The 18,249-nt window shown below is 43.2% G+C and overlaps 1 protein-coding gene across 3 annotated transcripts in view; it reads right to left on the bottom strand.

Annotated features, from left to right (window-relative positions):
• ADAMTSL1 (ADAMTS like 1) overlaps positions 1-18,249 on the bottom strand; it is an 892,695-nt gene that overhangs the window by 117,118 nt on the left and 757,328 nt on the right. For all 3 annotated transcript variants that reach the window (XM_053924703.1, XM_053924704.1, XM_045193737.2), the window contains 3 exons: positions 15,683-15,862; positions 10,282-10,435; positions 8,318-9,443 (listed from right to left, as the gene is read on the bottom strand). In XM_053924703.1, coding sequence (XP_053780678.1) covers positions 8,318-9,443; positions 10,282-10,435; positions 15,683-15,862 — 1,460 coding nt within the window. The remainder of the gene's footprint in view (positions 1-8,317; positions 9,444-10,281; positions 10,436-15,682; positions 15,863-18,249) is intronic.

Raw genomic sequence — 18,249 nt, 5'->3', positions numbered from 1 at the left:
GGCCACCAACACTGTAAACACACACAGTAAGAGACACAAACACAGATCTAACAATCATGTTTACTGAGTGCCTATTATGTGCCTCGCCCTGTGCATGCTTATAGCTGGGTATGTATATGTAAAGGCCCAGCACCCGGTAGAAGAAAAGGCTCTCCCTCAAACAGAGGTGCCAGAATAAAAACAAAAGCCTCATAGATGGAAGCCAGCTGGCCAGAGAACGGAATGTTAATTTATGCTGGTCTAGCTGACCCCGATCGCTTCTTTTAAAAACAATGGCAAGTCCATGTATTCAACTGAGGTTAAAATCAATAAAAAGAAATAGTCCTTAGAGTCACACTGCTTTGGTTTCAAATCCCAACTCTACTACTTATGCTACTACTTATGAAGTGAATCTAGCATCTCCGTGCTTCTATTTCTTTTTTAAAATTTAATCTTTATTGCATTATTTTTTCCATTAGCATTTAGTCCCCTCATACCCCCCTGCCCACAGCAATCACCACTCGCTTCAATTTCAACATTTGTAAAATTGGCATAGTAACCTCAAAGGGTTATTGTAAGAATACATGAACACCTGTAAAACAATTAGGACAGTGCCTAGTCAAAGCAAGGGCTTGTTAAATGTTAGTGATGATTATAGTGATTTCTCCATTGGCCTGAATGTGATGGGAGAAAGGATGCCCTCAGGTATTTACTCTCTGCACTTACTCACAGCACTGCAGTGCTTTTCAAATTGTACAGCTGTGAGCCACAGATCCTCAGAGTTTCCTGAACCTTCTCTAAAGGAGAACACTTGGGCCAGGCAGAGAGGTTGAGCTGGGAGGGGGACCACTCTGGAACTCTGCCATAATTGCACGTTGAATATTAGAAATCCAGATTATGCAAAATGATGCAAACTACATTCTCCAGCAATTAGGAAACCTCCCTCCTCATTATAGGCATCCATCATTCGTCTGTTCCTCTATTCATCAGTTTACATATGTTGAGTGTCTATTATGTTCTTGGAATTGTAGATAAAATAAGACTTTCTTAAACTGCCCTTGAGGAAGATTAACATAATGCAGATGGTAATGTGGAAAAACATCGAGCTAACTGTCATACAGAGTGCTAGGGCTGAGATAGAATACTACGCACAGGTTACTAAGTAGGTGGTGGGGGGGGGGTCATCTGAGCCAGCCTCCTGTAAGGAAGGGTAGAATAAGGCAGACAAAGGGGCCAGAAGGCTCCAGGCAAATTTGTAAACAGCAAGTAATTGGGTACTACGGAAGGGCAGAGCTCAGTGGGGTAAGGCGGGGGCATGGCAAGATATGAAGTGACGGAGCCAGGCAGACGTCAGGTGTTCTGTATCATTCTAAGGCAGCTGGAACTTATCCTCATGGGATGGCAAGCCATTAAGAATTTTAAGCATGACTACTCCACGGACTGTTTTCTAGAGAGATGCCCTTGCAGTAGATGTCAAGTGATCCAGAGCAGGAATCAGTAAGTCTTTTCTGTGACAGGACAGGCTGGAAATGTTTTAGACTTTGAGGGCCACCTATGGTGGTCTCTGTTGTATATTCTATTTTTATTTGTTTGTCTGATTTTAAAAATATAAAATTTATTCTTTTAATAACCCTTAAGTAACCTGGCTTCAAATCCCTGCTGTAACACCTACTAAGTGTGAGACCTTGAGTAACTTAACTTAACGGCTCTGGGCTCAATTTCAATGGCTCTTTAAATAACTCTTTAAAAGCCATTCTTAATAACCCTTTAAAAAGCGCAAAAGCCACTGGCTATAATTTGCCAATCCCTGGTCTAGAGAAGTCACATACAGAATTAGGAAGCTGTTGCAATCTTCCAGAGCTGACACAGCTAAACCAAAGTAGAGGCAGCGAGAACAGAGAAAAGTGAAGGGATGTAAGAGCCACGGAGAAGCTAGAACAGACTAGAAATACTTTGGCTCGGGAAGCTGGCTGGATGGATGGGGTTTACTTTACTGAGACGGGGGTTTTAGGAGTTTAGTTTTAGATACAGTGAGTTGGCCTATTTGCGGAGCACGTGGGCTGGGATGTCCAGGAGATAGTTTTGCACCTGAGTCAGAAGAGAGACATGTGTGGTGCTCGATATATGAGAACCAATGGCACGTGGGGGAACGTTTAGGCCGCAGGACCGTCATTGTGTATAGAGGGAGACTCCTAAGCAGGTAGATATGCGTTGGGTACAGGAAGAGAAACTCACAAAGGTGACCAAGAAAAATATCCAGAGAAGTAGGAAGCAAACCAAGTGTGCATACTTTCTAAAGTGGCAAAAACTTGTTTTTAGGAAGAAGTGCTTAGCCTCTATAGGATGCAGCTGACAGACCAGATTAGATAAGGAATATTTTGAGAGACAACTTGCTCCTTCTTAACAAACAAGAAATAACATTTTGCGGGGGGAGGAGGCGAGGAGCCTTTTCCCAAGAGAAGTGTATGTTGCGTGCAGCCTTGGACTACAAGGTGGGCAAACAGAAGCCAATTTTATTATAAATTGAGTGGAAATGTTAAGTAGGACTTTAAAAAATTCATAATTAACTACCTTGGCAGAGGGTACCTAAGATGGCCTTCTACATGTGAAATATTTCTAGTGTATAAATTGGCTGCTTTAGGGCTATAAGAATAATATTTTAAACCACTCAGGCACTGTTAATGCACCAGGCTCACTCATGAAGTGAGGCTAGAATACTTCTCTTCAATGGGCATCTACCAACTCTTTTAAAATAACTAATAACAAGTGTATAATTCTACTCTGAGGTTCACCTTCCTCCCTTTTTCTTTCTCAGCACTTCCTAAAGGTGGTCCTTGAACCTCAGATCTCGGAATCACCTGGCATGCTTGTTAAAGTGCAAATTGTGGGGCTCTGCTATAGAAGGAATTTCTGGGGTAGGGTAGGATGGAGGAGTCAGCATTTCTAACATTTCCTGGTAATGCTGAATTTGAGAACCCCTCCCCTATCTACTTTTAAAAGTTTAAAGAGAAGTAATCTGCCCATTGGAGTTTAATCAAACTTGGGGTTAAAGTGCTTTTATCCTATACCAGCACTTGTGTGTTTCTTAGTTTCTGACAGCAGTGATCTTGCCTTACTTATCATCTCACTGTGTGGTGCCTCTCACTCTATCTAACACTCAGCAGGTATTTGTGGAGTTGAAGGACGGATTGCAAAGAGCCGCCCCTAACCCACTTCCACACATGCTCCTCTACACTCGCTACAAAGTAGCCAGTGTGAGTCTATAAAAATGGCAATTAGATTGTTTAATTTCTTGTCTCACGGCCTCCAAAATGTCCTTGTGGTACTCGGAGTAAATCCGAAATCCTACCTCTACCTATCTTGCTGGTTTAGGCTGTTTACGGTATCCGTGAATACACTGCAAAGTCCTTCTAACCAACAGCCAGCTGGGTCTTGCAGACTCTTTCAGAAAGATACATTTGGGTACTAAGCAAAAACAGGTTAACTGAACTACAAACTGGGCATTTCAGCACTTCTCTGGTTGAAAACAAATGAACATTTCTGAACTGAGGCTGAGCACAGTAATGATGACAAGCAGTGAAACCCGACCCGAGAGGTCACACACAGCCCAGGGCAAAGCTGTCCCAGTGGCAGCTCCGGCCTCGTGCTGCTCTGTGCAGATTCGTTCCCTTTCTTTTCTCAAAAAGTACTTGGGAACCTGTATAGAAACTAAACTCCAGCCATATTTCTTACTTGTCATTTAAGTAAAATGGAAAAATTATGATGTCAAAGATCAGAAACGAAAATCTGTTATTTCCTCTACCTCGTGCCATTAACCTGCATTAAAAAGCTCTGTCAAGGCCAGATCTAGAAAAAATCTAGACAATGGAAAATACTGTAAAACTATATTTGGCCATGCCCCTCATGTGCTTTTCCTCCTCATGCTACTCCTCACTCCCACTCCCACCAGTGTCCCAGTGACTGAAGATGCAGAATTTGCCCTCTGCTGTCCTAGGCCTAATACCTTCAGAACCTTTACAACCTGGCTGCCCTGTGTCTTTCTCCAGCAAGACACTGCTGAAGCTTTTTTATCTGAAAGTCTTTACAGTTAGACTCTCAATGCCTGCTAAAGTGAAAATCAAAAGACAAAGTAGTGTTTCTAAGTCCTATTTCAAGAATTATAGGTATTCCTGAGGTTACTAGGCCAAAAAATTGTTCATTGATCAAAGAATTACTTGGAAAACACTCATACTATATTGTCTACCTGGAAAGTCACATCATGCTGGAATGCTTGAAGGATTAAAAAAGGGAAAAGCCAAAATAGTTTTCAATTGGGGGATAGTTAAATGCATTTAAGACCAATAATCACCTGTTTAAAAAAGATGATATAAATTCTACATACTTGTCTGAAATGTTTCTTCTGACATGTTGGTACATACAATTAGATCAAATTTCTAAGCATGAATAATAGCCCATTAAAACCCCCCAATTTTATATGTGTATGTTTTATAATAAATAATATAATGAAACATATAAAAATTCCAAAAGGATGTATACCAAATTATTAAGAGTGACAGCCTCTGGGGAGTAGGATTGGGGGTTGAGGGAGACTTGCATTTTTACTTTATAGATTTAGGTACTATTTGTATTGTTTTATAGCCCCTTTATTACTTTTATAGTAAAAGACAAGCACTATATTAAAAATAGAAGTAAAACCCAGCAGGAAATACATCTGTTCAGCTTTAAGTGAGCACGTCCCAAACTCACGTGATCAATGAGCCCATTTTGTGCAGCACTCGGAAACAACTTGTGCAACAAATTTTGAAATTACTGCACTCCAGGCTCTCCCTGCTCCCTGTCGGCGTACGGGTTTTCACCTTCTCTGACCTTCTGCAAGTGAGTGAAGGAGGTGGTGGAAAGGACTTCAGAGGTGATCTGGGACAACCCCTCTCACTTCTGAAACACAGGGACTAAGGTCATGGAAAGAGAAGGGCCTTGGCAAGATCAGGCTGAAGCGCTCAGTCCTCATCTAGCTCCTTCAGCATCTTCTCTCTGGTCCCCAGATGACTTAGATGGGCCGTGACCTTTGGATTTCATTAAAAACACATTAAATTTAAAAAATCGTTAAAAATTCTGCAGCACTCAAGGGAATTGTCAGGACATCTGAGTCAGCCCCGGCCTCAACATGCTCCTTGCAGTTCTAGGCACAGGACAGGGGAGTCCGAAGGACCCACTCCTTCTTCCTAATGGCCTGTCTTGTTCTACAGCTTTCTAACAGGAGGTAGGTACCATTCAAAGGAGAAAGGACCCTGGAAATAGTGGACAGAAATCAGCAAGGGTCTTGAGGAAACTTGGGATCTCTGGCGAAGTACAGATACATAAAAGTATAAATGTACTCATTTGCTCAAACAGCATGGGCATGGGTTGGGCAGAACTGGCTTTGAATGTGACCTCTTGATTCTGCCTTTCACTAGTTTATCTAACATTGTCAAGTTTCTTAACTCCAGGGGCCTCGGTTTCCCCATCTCTGAAGTAGGGATAATGGCTTATATCTCACGCAGACATTAACTAAGATGATGGCTATGAAAGTTGCTAACCTATGAGGCACAGCGTAAGTATCAATATTTAGTCAAGAAATGTTAATTCTCACCTTTTCCCTCGCATAGCCAGTCACTACTCCCTTCAATCCTAATAGTAACAAACCTAGGCAATAAGCCCAGGGGATATGAATAAGAGGGTACCTACACTTGAGAAACTGGCTTGCTGGTGGAGGACATGACATGATTTGGGCATGACGGGTGCACTGATAGACGTGAGTTCCAGTGCACCCCCACCTGAGCACCAGGGTGCCACTCTCAGCCAGCCCCCATCATCCTGGGGGCCTGACACTGGAGCTGCCTCTCAGTGTCCTAGTGGCCTCAAGGGAATTTACTGCAACTTTAGCTTGACCCACAAATTTGTTATAAAGATGTCTGGAAAGAACTGCAGGGATCATAGCAGTCAAGCTGATCACGGAACGTCCGAGCCGGGGAGGACCCAGATGCAAGCAATGGTGGTGTTAGGGGCACACGCTCTCTAACGTGCTGCCTGCATTCCTGCCTTGTCTCCTGTGCTTCTGTGTGGGTCAACCATCTGCACCTCAGCTTTCTTATCAACATGTGGTTAACAATAGTAGTACTTGCTCCATAGCCTCTTTTAAAAAATATTAAATGAGAATGTCTTTGAAACATGGAGCACAGTGGTCTGGTGTGTGTGTGTGTGTGTGTATATATATATATATATATATATATATATATATATATATATAGTAAGAGCAGGTAGAAAACACTTAGCATTGTTATTAAAGCTATTGTAAGTACTATGTACTATGGCTGACAGGCAATACTGACAAATTAAAGGCACAAAAGATACAGTCAGGATGGACGTCACTTTTGTTCACCAAATCACTACTCTTTGGAATCATATAAACTTGATATCAAATCCACAGTCAGGCTCTTACTAACGTGATCTTGGGTGAGGCACTGTATTTTGATTTTCTATGCAAAACCAGAGGATAATGTATGTCAATCTTGCGGATTGTTGAAATAACAAATGCAGTTACATAGAAATAAACATGGCACATTGCCTGGCACCATAAATCCTGGCTTCTTTCCTTCTTTACCTAAAGCTAGGAAACCAGAGAAGAGGGTAGACAAACAATAGTGTTTAGAAGTCTACTTAATGAAAGGAGCATTCTATATGGATTCAGAGATAATAAAAAGTTAAAATGAGGACTCTGATCTGGAGGACCTTAAAGGTTCCTCTCCCATCCATAGTCTGTGGTTCTCCAAGTAATTATTTATTTTACCTTTGTCATATATCTTGCTCTGCTACCTAATAAATATGATCTTTGGCAGTTGCTTGACTTTGTGTCCTCTTCTGTGAAGTGTAGGTAAAAACTGTATCCACTCCTTAGGGCTACTGTTAAAATCCAGTGAGATGGAGCACATAGAGTCAACACTTGTGTGGCAGATAGTCACTACTTAATTAATGCTAGCTATAATAATTGTCATCAGGGCCACTGTAAGGATTAAAAGAGACAATGTGTGTAGAAAGCATGGCAGAGTGCTTGCCACATGGTATTCAAAAATACTATTATCATTAATTTTATTATTATTATTATCATTACTTTTAACACTGCTCCTGATCTTCCATCACCAGTGGCTATGGCTCAAGGAAACCAATAAGTAATACATACTGTCATCCCATCAAAACAGAGACACCAAGAGATACCAAGATAATTAATTATAGGTCCGACAGAAATAAAAGCTTTCTGGAACAAACAGCCTTGTCTGACCCAGACAGAGCACAGGCTCACTCACCACGAGCAGCAAGTGCTGGCTGCACTTGCCCCAGCCCTGGGGACTACACAAACATGCAGACAAGGTCTGGATGGACAATCTTGGATTGGCCAAAAAGTTCGTTATGTTTTTTTCCACATGATGGCTCCAGTAGTGCTAAATTGACTTTAACTACATTTGAAACAATTTTGTTAGATTGTATTGTGACAGTTGTCATATCAGCATGCATTTTTTAAAAAAATCAAAATTGGTGAATTTTTGTGCAGCCATTTTAATATTGAAGATGGAAGAAAACACACAACATTTCTGGTGTATTATGCTTTATTATTTCAAGAAAGGTAAAAATGCAACTGAAATGCAGAAAAAGATTTGTGCAGTGTATGGAGATGGTGCTGTGACTGTTTGAACGTGGGAAAAGTGGTTTGTGAAGTTTCTTGGTACTATTGGCAGTTTGGCCAAATAATTCTTTGGTGTGGGGCTGTCTTATGCATTGGAAGATGTTTGGCAGCAGCCCTGGACTCTACCCACGAGAAGCCAATAGTGGGAGATAGTCAACATACTCAAACTCTCCAAATCAATAAAGTTATTGGTGAAAATGAAAGTGTCTTTTACCTAAGAGAAAAAACGTAACAGACCTTTTGGCCAACCCAACAGTTCATCTCACACGGTAGCAATGTAATAATGCCTTGTCCTGAAACTCGCTTTCTCCCAAAAGTTCAAAGCTATCCAATGAGTATTTCATTAATCTTTGGGATCCTACGGGGATCAGGGTGGGTAGACATTGTTGCTATTACCTTATAAAGATGAGACTGTACAGTTTAGAGAAATTAAATACCCATCTTTGCTCCAACCGTCTATCATTGCAGACAGAGGGCTTGAAACCCAGGATGCGATCCCTGAGCCCAGGGCTCTAAGTCCTACCCTCAGAAACACCTCGAAAGAAGAGTGAATAAGGTGCATTGGAAAGATATGGCCCTTTGCTCCCTTCCCTTCCTAGGCCAGGTAACTTCAAGACTCACCTGTCACTGAATTGAACCTCTTCTCCGTTCCTGGCCCAGCTGATAGTAGGTCGGGGATTGCCTATGGCTTCACAGTGCAGAAGCACACTCAGTGTCCCACTGGCCAGGGCCACAGTCTGCCCAAGATGGGTGACCACTTCGGAGGCAGAGAGCTGCTGGGCAGCTGAGATCTTCCGCAAGATGGTGGGCTTGCGGTGTGGCCGGCGGGAGCCACCCCCTGCCTCTCCAGAGGAGGAGGACCGGAGCATGCTGGTGAAGCTGGACACAGGTTTTCGAGGTGGGATGGCCACGGGGAGAATCCTCTGCTCAGACGTCTTGAGGAGCGCGTCCCGGTGCTCAACATGGCTGCGGAAGATCTCCTGGGCCAGCTGGGCCACCAGGTGCTTGCTGTAGACATCGCGAAGCTCATCCGGCTGCTGGGAGAGGTTCCGGAGGATGTCATCCAGGCGCTGCTGCTCGGTCACGATGGTGAAGGGCAGGTGCAGGAGGGCCTGCTCAGCATTCGGATCCTCCTCCGAGGACGTGTTCCTTTCCGTAGAGTCCTGGACCTCCCAGGAGGCCAGGAGCTCCCCAGGCCAGCCCCCCTGCTCCAGCAGCCGGGAGACAAGGTCGTCATAGTGGCTCCCTGGGTCAGCAGCGAGGCCCCGCTTCTCAGCCTTGCTGCCATTAGAGAAGATTCCGTTCTGGTGTTTGTGGGTCTGCAGGGCCTCCTTGGGGTTGGCCTTCCTCACCCGGAGGGCCTCTTCCTCGTTCCTCAGGCTCGTAGGCCGGGCTACAAGCTTCTGGTTGCCTCCAATGAGCTTAATCACAAACTGCTCCCGGGCTGGTCCCGCAGAGCAGGTGTAGATACCCGCATCAGAGGGCTTGAGGCGGTGGATCTTTAAGTAGCCAAAAGGGGCCACGGTGACGTGGGCAGAGCTGATGAGGTGCTGGCCGTCTTTCTCCCAGGTGATGAGGGGCTTGCGGAAGCGCCGTGTTGGGCACCGGAGCACCACCGCGGTTTTGGGGAGCAGGTATGCGAACCCACCCACGACGAAGTGCAGCTTCCTCTGCCTGCGGGTCTGGATGTATATCTTCCTTGCAGCCTCAATGTGTGGGCTGTGCTTTGTGGATGGCCGCCCGGACCCTGGAATGAAAGGGAAGACAGACGGACAAATGGAGAGAAGAGAAAAATGAGAGTGAGATGCAGCGACAAGAAAGAGGGAAAAAGAGGGGGAAGAGAACAGAAAGATGAAGGGGCAGAAGAGGGGAAGAAAGTGCTTCAGAGTTGATTTTGGCTGGGCCTTCATTGACCTCCTGTGTTTTCCTGGAGGAGCTGGCTAGCAGCTATGGACCGTCAAGCTGCTGCCAGAATCCCAAACGAGAGGACAACCTGCTTTCACCCTGCTGGCTCTTTCCGCCCCTAAGAAGGTGAGATGCAGGGTTGTAAATGGAGGGTGGTCCCTGGGGTAAGGCAGTTCCTCTCATTAAGAGGACTTAAAAAAATCAGCATCACAAAAAAGAAGCAGCGGACAAAGGGAAGGAGAATGTCCCCCTTTCAATGTTTGTCATTTGCATCTGCAGAGCACCAGGGCCCTGGTTACGCTGGGGAGGAGAACCCAGAAGTGTTACAATTCTAGGGATTAAAATTAGAGAGAACGAATCTGTTCAGAGTAGTTTAAAGCCCCAGAGTGGATAACGTTAGACTTCATTAGCAATATGCTGCCTCCAGCTTCCAGATCTCCATGTGCCAGCTAGTGAACTTTGCTCTCCCTCTCGCAAACTATTTCTGCAGGAGAGAAGAGAATTTCACTGGGTCACATGTAATTAAGATTCCTTTTCCATGTCCAGCTGAGCTCACTAGCCTGCTGCCCTCCAAGTCCCAACAATCTTCCACTGGCCTGGGTTTAGGGAAGGTTTCTGTGCAGCTACGCCTGCTTCCATGGGGCTTCATCTCTCCATCTCAAAAGCTCTGGGGTACTCACTTGCACAGGTTGCCAGCATACATGGCCTAATTGATGAAGAGAAGGGCAGGGGCGGGCACAGGGAGGAATTGACAATAGCTGAGACCCCAGTTTTCAGCACCTTCCTGCAAACGGCACTTCGAGTCTGGGTGCCCTCGCCGCAGGTCGTCGAGCACTGATGGGGAAAGAAAGGCCAAGTGCATGTAAGTGCAGCACACTATAGGCTAATGGGCTTTTGTATGAGTTCTCATACTCACCAAAATATGAGAAAAGTTGTATGAAAAAGAAATAGCCACTTAGAGAAATATTCATTACTTGACGATGTGGAAAGACATGTCTATAACGTGGCCACATTCTACTCTAAGGTTTCCTGTAGATATTTTACTGGTTTTACTTATATGGCCTCGGCTCTAGAGTACAGAGTTAGGGAGTCCTGTGTTCACATCTAGTTCAGTATTTCACTACTTGGCAAGTTACTTAAATTCTCTGAGGCTATTTTCACTTCGTGTTCTTACTTTGTAAGGTTGGGAATTAAATGAGATAAAATGTTTTAAATGTCACGTACAGAAATGACAATGCTAATTTTTTCTCTTCTTCACAAATAAAATATTTTAGTGGCAAGCATCAGGTAATTGTCACATATCTATTTCGTCTATGGTGGGTGCTAGATACTACAGAAAAAAGATGTGCAAGGTAGTTCCTTATGTTAAGGAGCTGTCATCAAATGAAGGGAAAAATTCCAAGTGCATTATTTAAATGAAAGAGTATATTAGGGAAATGGAAATCAAAACTATGAGATACTACTTCATATTCATGAGGATGGCCATAATAAAAAAGACAGACAATAATAAGTATTGATGAGGATGTAGGAAAAATTAGAGCCTTCGTATATTGCTGGTAGAAACATAAACAGTACAGCCCACTTGAAAAACAGTTGAATATTTCTTAAAAGGTTAAATATAAATTTACCATGAGACCCAGCAATTTCACTCCTAGGTAGCTACACAAGAGAAATGAGAACATAGATCCACACAAAGACTTGTATGTGATTATTCAGAGCAGCATATTCATAACAGGCAAAAAGGGGAAATAAATGTCCATTAAATGGTAAGTGGATAAACAAAATGTGGTATATCTATACAATGGAATATCATTCTATTATAAAAAGGAATCTAGTTCTATGTGCTACAACGTGAATAAACCTTGGAAACATTATACTAAATTAAATTTTATAGTATTCAAATTACACCTCAGTGAAGCTGTTTAAAGAGTTAAATAGTAATAAAAATTTCAGTAAACATACAAAACCAAAAGGCAAATGAAGTATTATAAAATTAATACTAACAACTGTTGAATGTTTCTGGTACACTAGGGATTTCCTGCCCAGGTCTTAAAGATGGGTGGGTTCTGGATGGGTGTAGAGAACCAGGAATAAGCATGTGAGTCAGGGAAACATCCAGAACAAAGACAGAACAGTTCAGTGCAGAAGCCCAAGGCAGGTTTGGGGGCAGAGCTAAACCTCTTTGAGCAGAAGGATCACATCGAGAGTGTCAGGAGTTCAAGAGGTAGTTTGGGGCAGACATTGGAGATTTTTAATTTTCAGACAGGAGGTTTGGAATTGGTCCATAAAGCAATGAGGAACCATTGCAGGAAGGAGTGAAATGATGAAAGAGGTGTTTTGAGAAGGTTAATCTGGCAACAGTGTCTGGGAGGGATGGGAGTAGGAGATGGATGGCAGGTAGGGCTATCAGTTAAGGAGGCTGCCACAGTAGTCCAGGCTTGAGATGATAAAGGCCTGAACTGGGGTCATGGCAGTGTGCCACGTTAACTTGAAAAATGACAGTAAAACCCCCAAAATATTACCTTTTGAAGTATTATATGCTAGCCTGTTGAAACAAATTATTCCATGCAAAGTTCTATGATACACACTACCCTGAAGGACATTTAAAATGCAAAAAACAGGGATGCGAGTCAAACCCATTGGTGTTGTTCCCTAATGATCACAGACTCCAGATCCACTGGCCCCGATTTTATTGTAGATGACGGCACAAATCCAGGGGGCAGGCGGGAGGGAGGTAAAGAGCTGGGCTTCTCGAAAGCATGGTCATGTTAGTGCTGCTAAGTAGGAAACATTTCAGGAGACTGACTTATAATTTTGTTCAAGTCTAGATCTTTCTCTGGGCTTAACTTCTACATTTCTAAAATAGGGAAACAGAGAGCAGGGATTTTCAAACCATGTTCCATAACTATGTTGAGGAAGTGATTCAGGGTCTTCTCAGGTGAGCTGGAGACTCAACCATTGGAAAACTGGGACCTCCCTACCCACACTTCAACCAAAACAGCTCGGATTTGATATGCTTTAGGATTTTGGCTTCATAGTAACATGTCAACCTAAAACAAAGTTCTGTGACTTTAACTTTTAAAAGAACAGCTAGGCTATAGGATCCTCTAAGTTCCTTCTAGCTTCAAAATTTACTACTAGGATTTAATTTCTTTTATTTTTTTTGGGGGGGGAACTTCCCTAAATATATGACTTAAAATATTTACTAGCCAACTCTTTCAGGAGATGGAAAGGTTTATTTTAAATTAAAAAAAGAGTAAGGTCTTTTGAGGGTCTTATTCTCAGAATAGAATCCGACAGTAATTTAATTTGAAGTGTCTAAACCTTTGGCTTAACTCTGTCTCTGAGGGATTCTGTGCAGGAACCGTGAGACTGAGCCAGATAGTGGAGGATAAAAACGCTCGTAGATCATCCAGGTCTTCCATTCTCCAAGGGGTCTTGTGGGGGGTGTGGAATGCACCTCTTATCTCAGCCACAGGGCCAGAGAAGGGCAGAGAAGGGCTGTAGGGATGACAGGGCCAACTGGAGCCTCTGAACCTCTGCAGGAGCACTCTTGTACAGCACCAGTGTGAGTTTCATCCCACTGAATTGGTGATACTACTTCCTGTCATTCTTAGCTCCTCCCCAATGTTTGGAATTTCCACTCATCAACCCAGACAACTCAGAACATAATAACATTCCTTGGGTAAGGACTAACTATTCCTAGTTTCCGAAATGTAACTTCCTTCTCTTAGGAAGACTGGCAAAGACTGGGGCGGTCTCCACCATGACCCTGCTTCTAGCCAGTTAAGGTAAGTCTTCCTTTTATTGCCTCTTCCTCACAAGGAGCAGGGATGGAAGAGAATCATAACAATAATTATGGTTAACTTTTACTAGGCACAAAGCACTTTATATGCATCATTTAATTTAAGCCTCCTGATAACCATCAAGGTAGACATTATTATCTCAAAAAGGTCAAGTAGCTAGGCCAACAGGAATAGGAATGATTGAGAGGTTATATTAGAGACTTCATACATTGCTGGTGGGAATGCAAAATAGTACAACCAGTAAGCAGAGAAGCAGAGTCAGCATTAGAACCCGAGTTTGCCTGTCAGTCTCAACTCTTCACCAGACGTGGCACTGTACTAAGGGTCTGCTTTACTTAATGGGTCCCATGGGACCTCAGTTCAGCAGTCTCCTTTCCTGAGTGCCTAACCATAAGCATCCATCCTTCAAATCTGCAGGCTGAAAATAACTTTTTCTCACTTGTGTCCCATATGCTCAGAGATGACAAAGTCCAGTAACAGGGGAGAACAACTATAATCACACAGGCAGCATCCCACTCATGGGACTATCCACCAGACTATCGCTGGTGGACGTGGGAAAGCAATGCCTTTTGCAATGCGCCCGGGGAGGGGGTCTTCATCTAGAGCCACTTGGCAAATACGTGAGGGCTGCATCCGGCACTGCTATATTTGTTATGACTTTTTCATATATAATGCCATACCCCGAATCAACATTCCACGGAAAAACTGTCACTGCCATGTGCTTGTGCACACACACACACACACACACGCTCATTCTGCACACTTTTTTCTTTTATCCTGTTTCTGAAACATGACATTTACTGTTCTGAGACATTTGGGGTGAGATACCACTAGAAGGCAATTTTACCTCTAAAGTATAAAACCTACCATATGATCTCACCTATAAGTGGAACCTAATCAACAAAACAAACAAGCAAGCAAAATAGAGCCAGAGACATTGAAATAAAGAACAAACTGACAGTAACCAGAGGGGAGTGGGGGGGGGATAATGGGAGGGGAGGGGGAAGGGTTTTCAGGAACATGTACAAAGGACACATGGCTAAAACTAAAGAGGAAAGGATCAAGGGTGGGGAGTGGAGATGGCTGGGTTGGGGGAGAAATGGAGACAACTGTACTTGAACAACAATTAAATAATAAAAAATAAAAAATAAATAAAACCAATGACAATGTAAGTTAACTCTCAATTGCAATGCCCTTAGCAGGCCCATCTGATGGAACTCTTCTAAATATGGCACAAGAATTCTAAGAACCTATGTTAATAGAGCTGGCATCTTAATATTCAGAGGCAGCTTCCCCCTCTGTGGAAGCGAGTGTCCCGTGATGCATTTCAAACAGCAGCAGTCCATTCTGTGAGCTGTATATCAAATAAAGAAGGCAATGGAATCAGCAAAGCCAGTTTGAACGCTGCCATATGCTAGGGAGGGCCTTGAATCTGGTTTTGACACATCACTTCAAGCCTAGTGATTTTGTTCTTGGCTAAATTGGCTTGTGAGGCAATAATTGGGGGTGGTGGGAAGGCTTTTCTATGGAAGACATGTAGGCCTGTGTAGGCAATTCAAAAAAGTGTGGGGACTGAAAATTAATCAATTGAAGCTTGATGTAAATGAATGAACTGATGCTGGTGTTAGAATAGGAATGATTGAGACAAATAAATTAGTTGGGGGATACATCCCTAATTATGAGGCAATCATGAATGCTGATGTAATCATCTCCCTAAATGCAAGACAAGAGAGGAAGTCAAGCTCTTTTCCTGGGAAGTTGTTGAAGTTTTGGAGCCAGAAAACTGACAGTAAAGAGGCAAGATTTCCTTGGCTTTCTTTTCCTCATAAGTCATGTTCCTTATTGTCCAGTAAGTTGGAAGAGAAGAACTTGAGAGGCTTGGCCCTTACTGAGTAGAGAGTAGAAACATCTGGGAACAAGAGGTTCTGGGAGGTCAGGAAGGCACATGTGGAGATAGAGGGAGAAGAACCCTGTGTTCCGAGAAGAATCCTGGGCCCAAACAGCATGAGCAAGGCCTGGTTTTGTTCCACCAGGAACCTGTTTACAATCACATGCTTCAGATTGCTGTATAAGGGCTGGCTGCTTAACTTGTGTCCCTGCAACCTAGTTAAAAGTTAGTCACATGGTATGGTATAAATGGTTACAAAAATACTGCTCCATAATGTTAGGAGGATTATTTCATTTTGTTCTTGCCTTTTAGGGTACCATTTAGGGTACCTTCTTTTCTTCTTTATTTATGCCTCTTTTATTAACTCCTTCTGAGGACCATACATACCTCTGTCCATTCAGAGAGAAACCACTCACTGGGACAGTCATCTTTCTTGCAGGCTTGCTGGGAGGCCAGTTTTGGGGCTGAACAGAAGGTCTCAGGAAGCTCCAGGAAGCTGCCATCAGCCATGCGCTGCTTGCAAAGAACCTCACGCTTCTGAATACCCCCTCCGCAGGTCCTGGAACACTGGGGAAGGAAGGAAAGTCAACCCAATGCAAGCAAGTGGTATGTTTAAGTGCCAATTTTTACCTTTGCCTTCACTGAGCAAAGAGTGAAAAAAGGAAAAACAAAACAAAACAAAACCCAGAAAAAGAAGAAAAACCAGGAACCAGCCCAAAGGATTTTGCTTTTTCTCCTTGAAATAAATTTTGTAGCAAGACCTACTATACCCCCCACTCTTAATCTCAAGTATTTAACTGGAGTGTCCAGGATTTCAAGAGCACTTAAATCTTAGAAAGTTGCTTCTAAATGATGATTTGCAGGCACCCAAGACAACTGGTTTAAAAGGTTAGTATAATAGAGTGCTAAACATATTTATGATCCAGTGAAAATAATCTGTGTTGCTTCCTGAATGAACAAGAGAGAGCCCGTGCCATCAGTGTAAGTCTGGAGGAGTTAACCTGCAGAGAAGGCAGCTCTCTCTAAGTGTAAATGCCCAACTCTACCATGTTGGAGGGGCGTTAAATATGAGCCTGGTTTACTGAAGAACTCCTCTGGAACACTTTTCTTGCAGAATTTGTGATTTCTTAGGGCAGTGGGAGCAAGAGCCATTGAAATTTGGGATACAAGAAAAATAGCCATATTTTAGTGGTTTTCAGCAGGATCCCAAACACACTGTCTACTTGTAACTTTATAGTTATAATCCACTTACACGAGGAGGGAGAGAGGCCTGCAGCAGCACAGAGTGTTAGCTGTTATTACAAGTATTTGCCCCCTCCGTTACAATAGCAAAGAGGCCTTCAATTTTTAGTTGGACACATGACTTTTTTGTTTATAGACCAGATTTGCCCACCTCCCTTGAAGGTAGAAAGCCCAAGTGACTAAGTGCTGTGCCTGCTGCAGCAATGGCCTCTTAGAATAGGGATGACTTAGATAAACAGATTAGTTGGGGGATATATTCCTAACTTATGAGGCAATGGTGAATGCTGACGCATTATACTCAGAACTGCAACTGAGTGGTGACTGCAACTGGTTGTGACTCCAGCTGAGGTTAGGATGCTGACACAATGTCCCTGAGTACAGTCAGAAGGCTGCTGTGGCCCAGCTGTCGCCCCTTACTCAATGGTCCCAACCTTGGATACATTTTTAAATCACCTGAGCTTTTTTTTTTTCCATAAAGTACTGAGTTCTTACATTTAATCAGAAATTTAATCTTTAAATCAGAAACTCTGGGAGATGGTTACATACATCATTTTTTTTTTAATTAAAAAAAAAAAAGAACTCTCCCAGGGAATTCTGAAACCAGGGTTGAGAACAATCTTTCAAAGAATGCCCCTCTACCATGTCCAATGGGAATGAGATAAACATAGAGGGGACATCCTGGGACCAAGAGAGGCCTCTGTCAGGACCACCGGTTGTTTGGACCCCACTGGAGAAAAAGTGCCCTTTATTTGCAGTTGTGAATGGCTTAAGGTCACGGAGCTACTGAATAACCAAGTTAGAAAAGTTATCAACTTAGTCTGGTTAGGTATTTTAAGCTTATACCTTTCAAACCATTTAAGGCAATGGTGAACAGCCTTCATTTGTATTTATTATTAATTAATTAATTAATTAATTCTTTTTTATTGAATTTCTTGGGGTGACACTGGTTAACAAAATTATACAGGTTTCAAGTTAGGACTTTTGGCCAAGATGGAGGTGTAGGTGGACACACTGTGCCTCCTCACACAACCAAAAGAAGGACAACAACAAATTTAAGGTAAAAAAACAACCAGAACTGATAGAAAATCAAACTGTATGGAAGTCTGACAACCAAGGAGTTAAAGAAGAAACATTCATCCAGACTGGTAGGAGGGGCGGAGACAGGCAGCCTGGTGGAGAGGACTTGGGGCAAGGTGGTAGCTGGTGAAGTGGGCAGTACCACATTTGCGTGCAGATGAACTGTGAGGAAAAACTGGGGAGCGAGACAGACTGTGCAACCCAGGGTTCCAGCACAAGGAAATAAAACCTTAAAACCTCTGACTGAAAAAATCTGTGGGGGTTGAGGAGGCAGGAGAAACTCCCAGCCTCATAGGAGAGTTTGTTAGAGAGATCCACAGGGTCCTAAAATGTACAAAAGCCCACCCACCTGGGAATTAGCACCAGAAGGGCCCAATTTGCTTATGGGTAGTGGGGGGAATGACTGAAAACTGGTGAGAGAGCAAAGCAGGTGACATTGTTCCCTCTTGGATCCCTCCCCCACATACGGCACCACAACACAGCTGCCCCACCCTGGCAAATATCAAGGCTCTGCCCCTTATTATGTAACAGGTGCACCGAGACAAAAAAACATGGCCAAAATGAAAGAACAGATCAAATCTCCAGCAAAAGAACTAAGCAATGAAGAAATAGCCAACCTATCAGAATCAGAATTC

Source organism: Desmodus rotundus, chromosome 1 (assembly GCF_022682495.2).
Source record: "Desmodus rotundus isolate HL8 chromosome 1, HLdesRot8A.1, whole genome shotgun sequence".
Lineage (NCBI taxonomy): Eukaryota > Metazoa > Chordata > Mammalia > Chiroptera > Phyllostomidae > Desmodus > Desmodus rotundus.
This window is presented reverse-complemented; position numbering and strand designations above follow the sequence as displayed.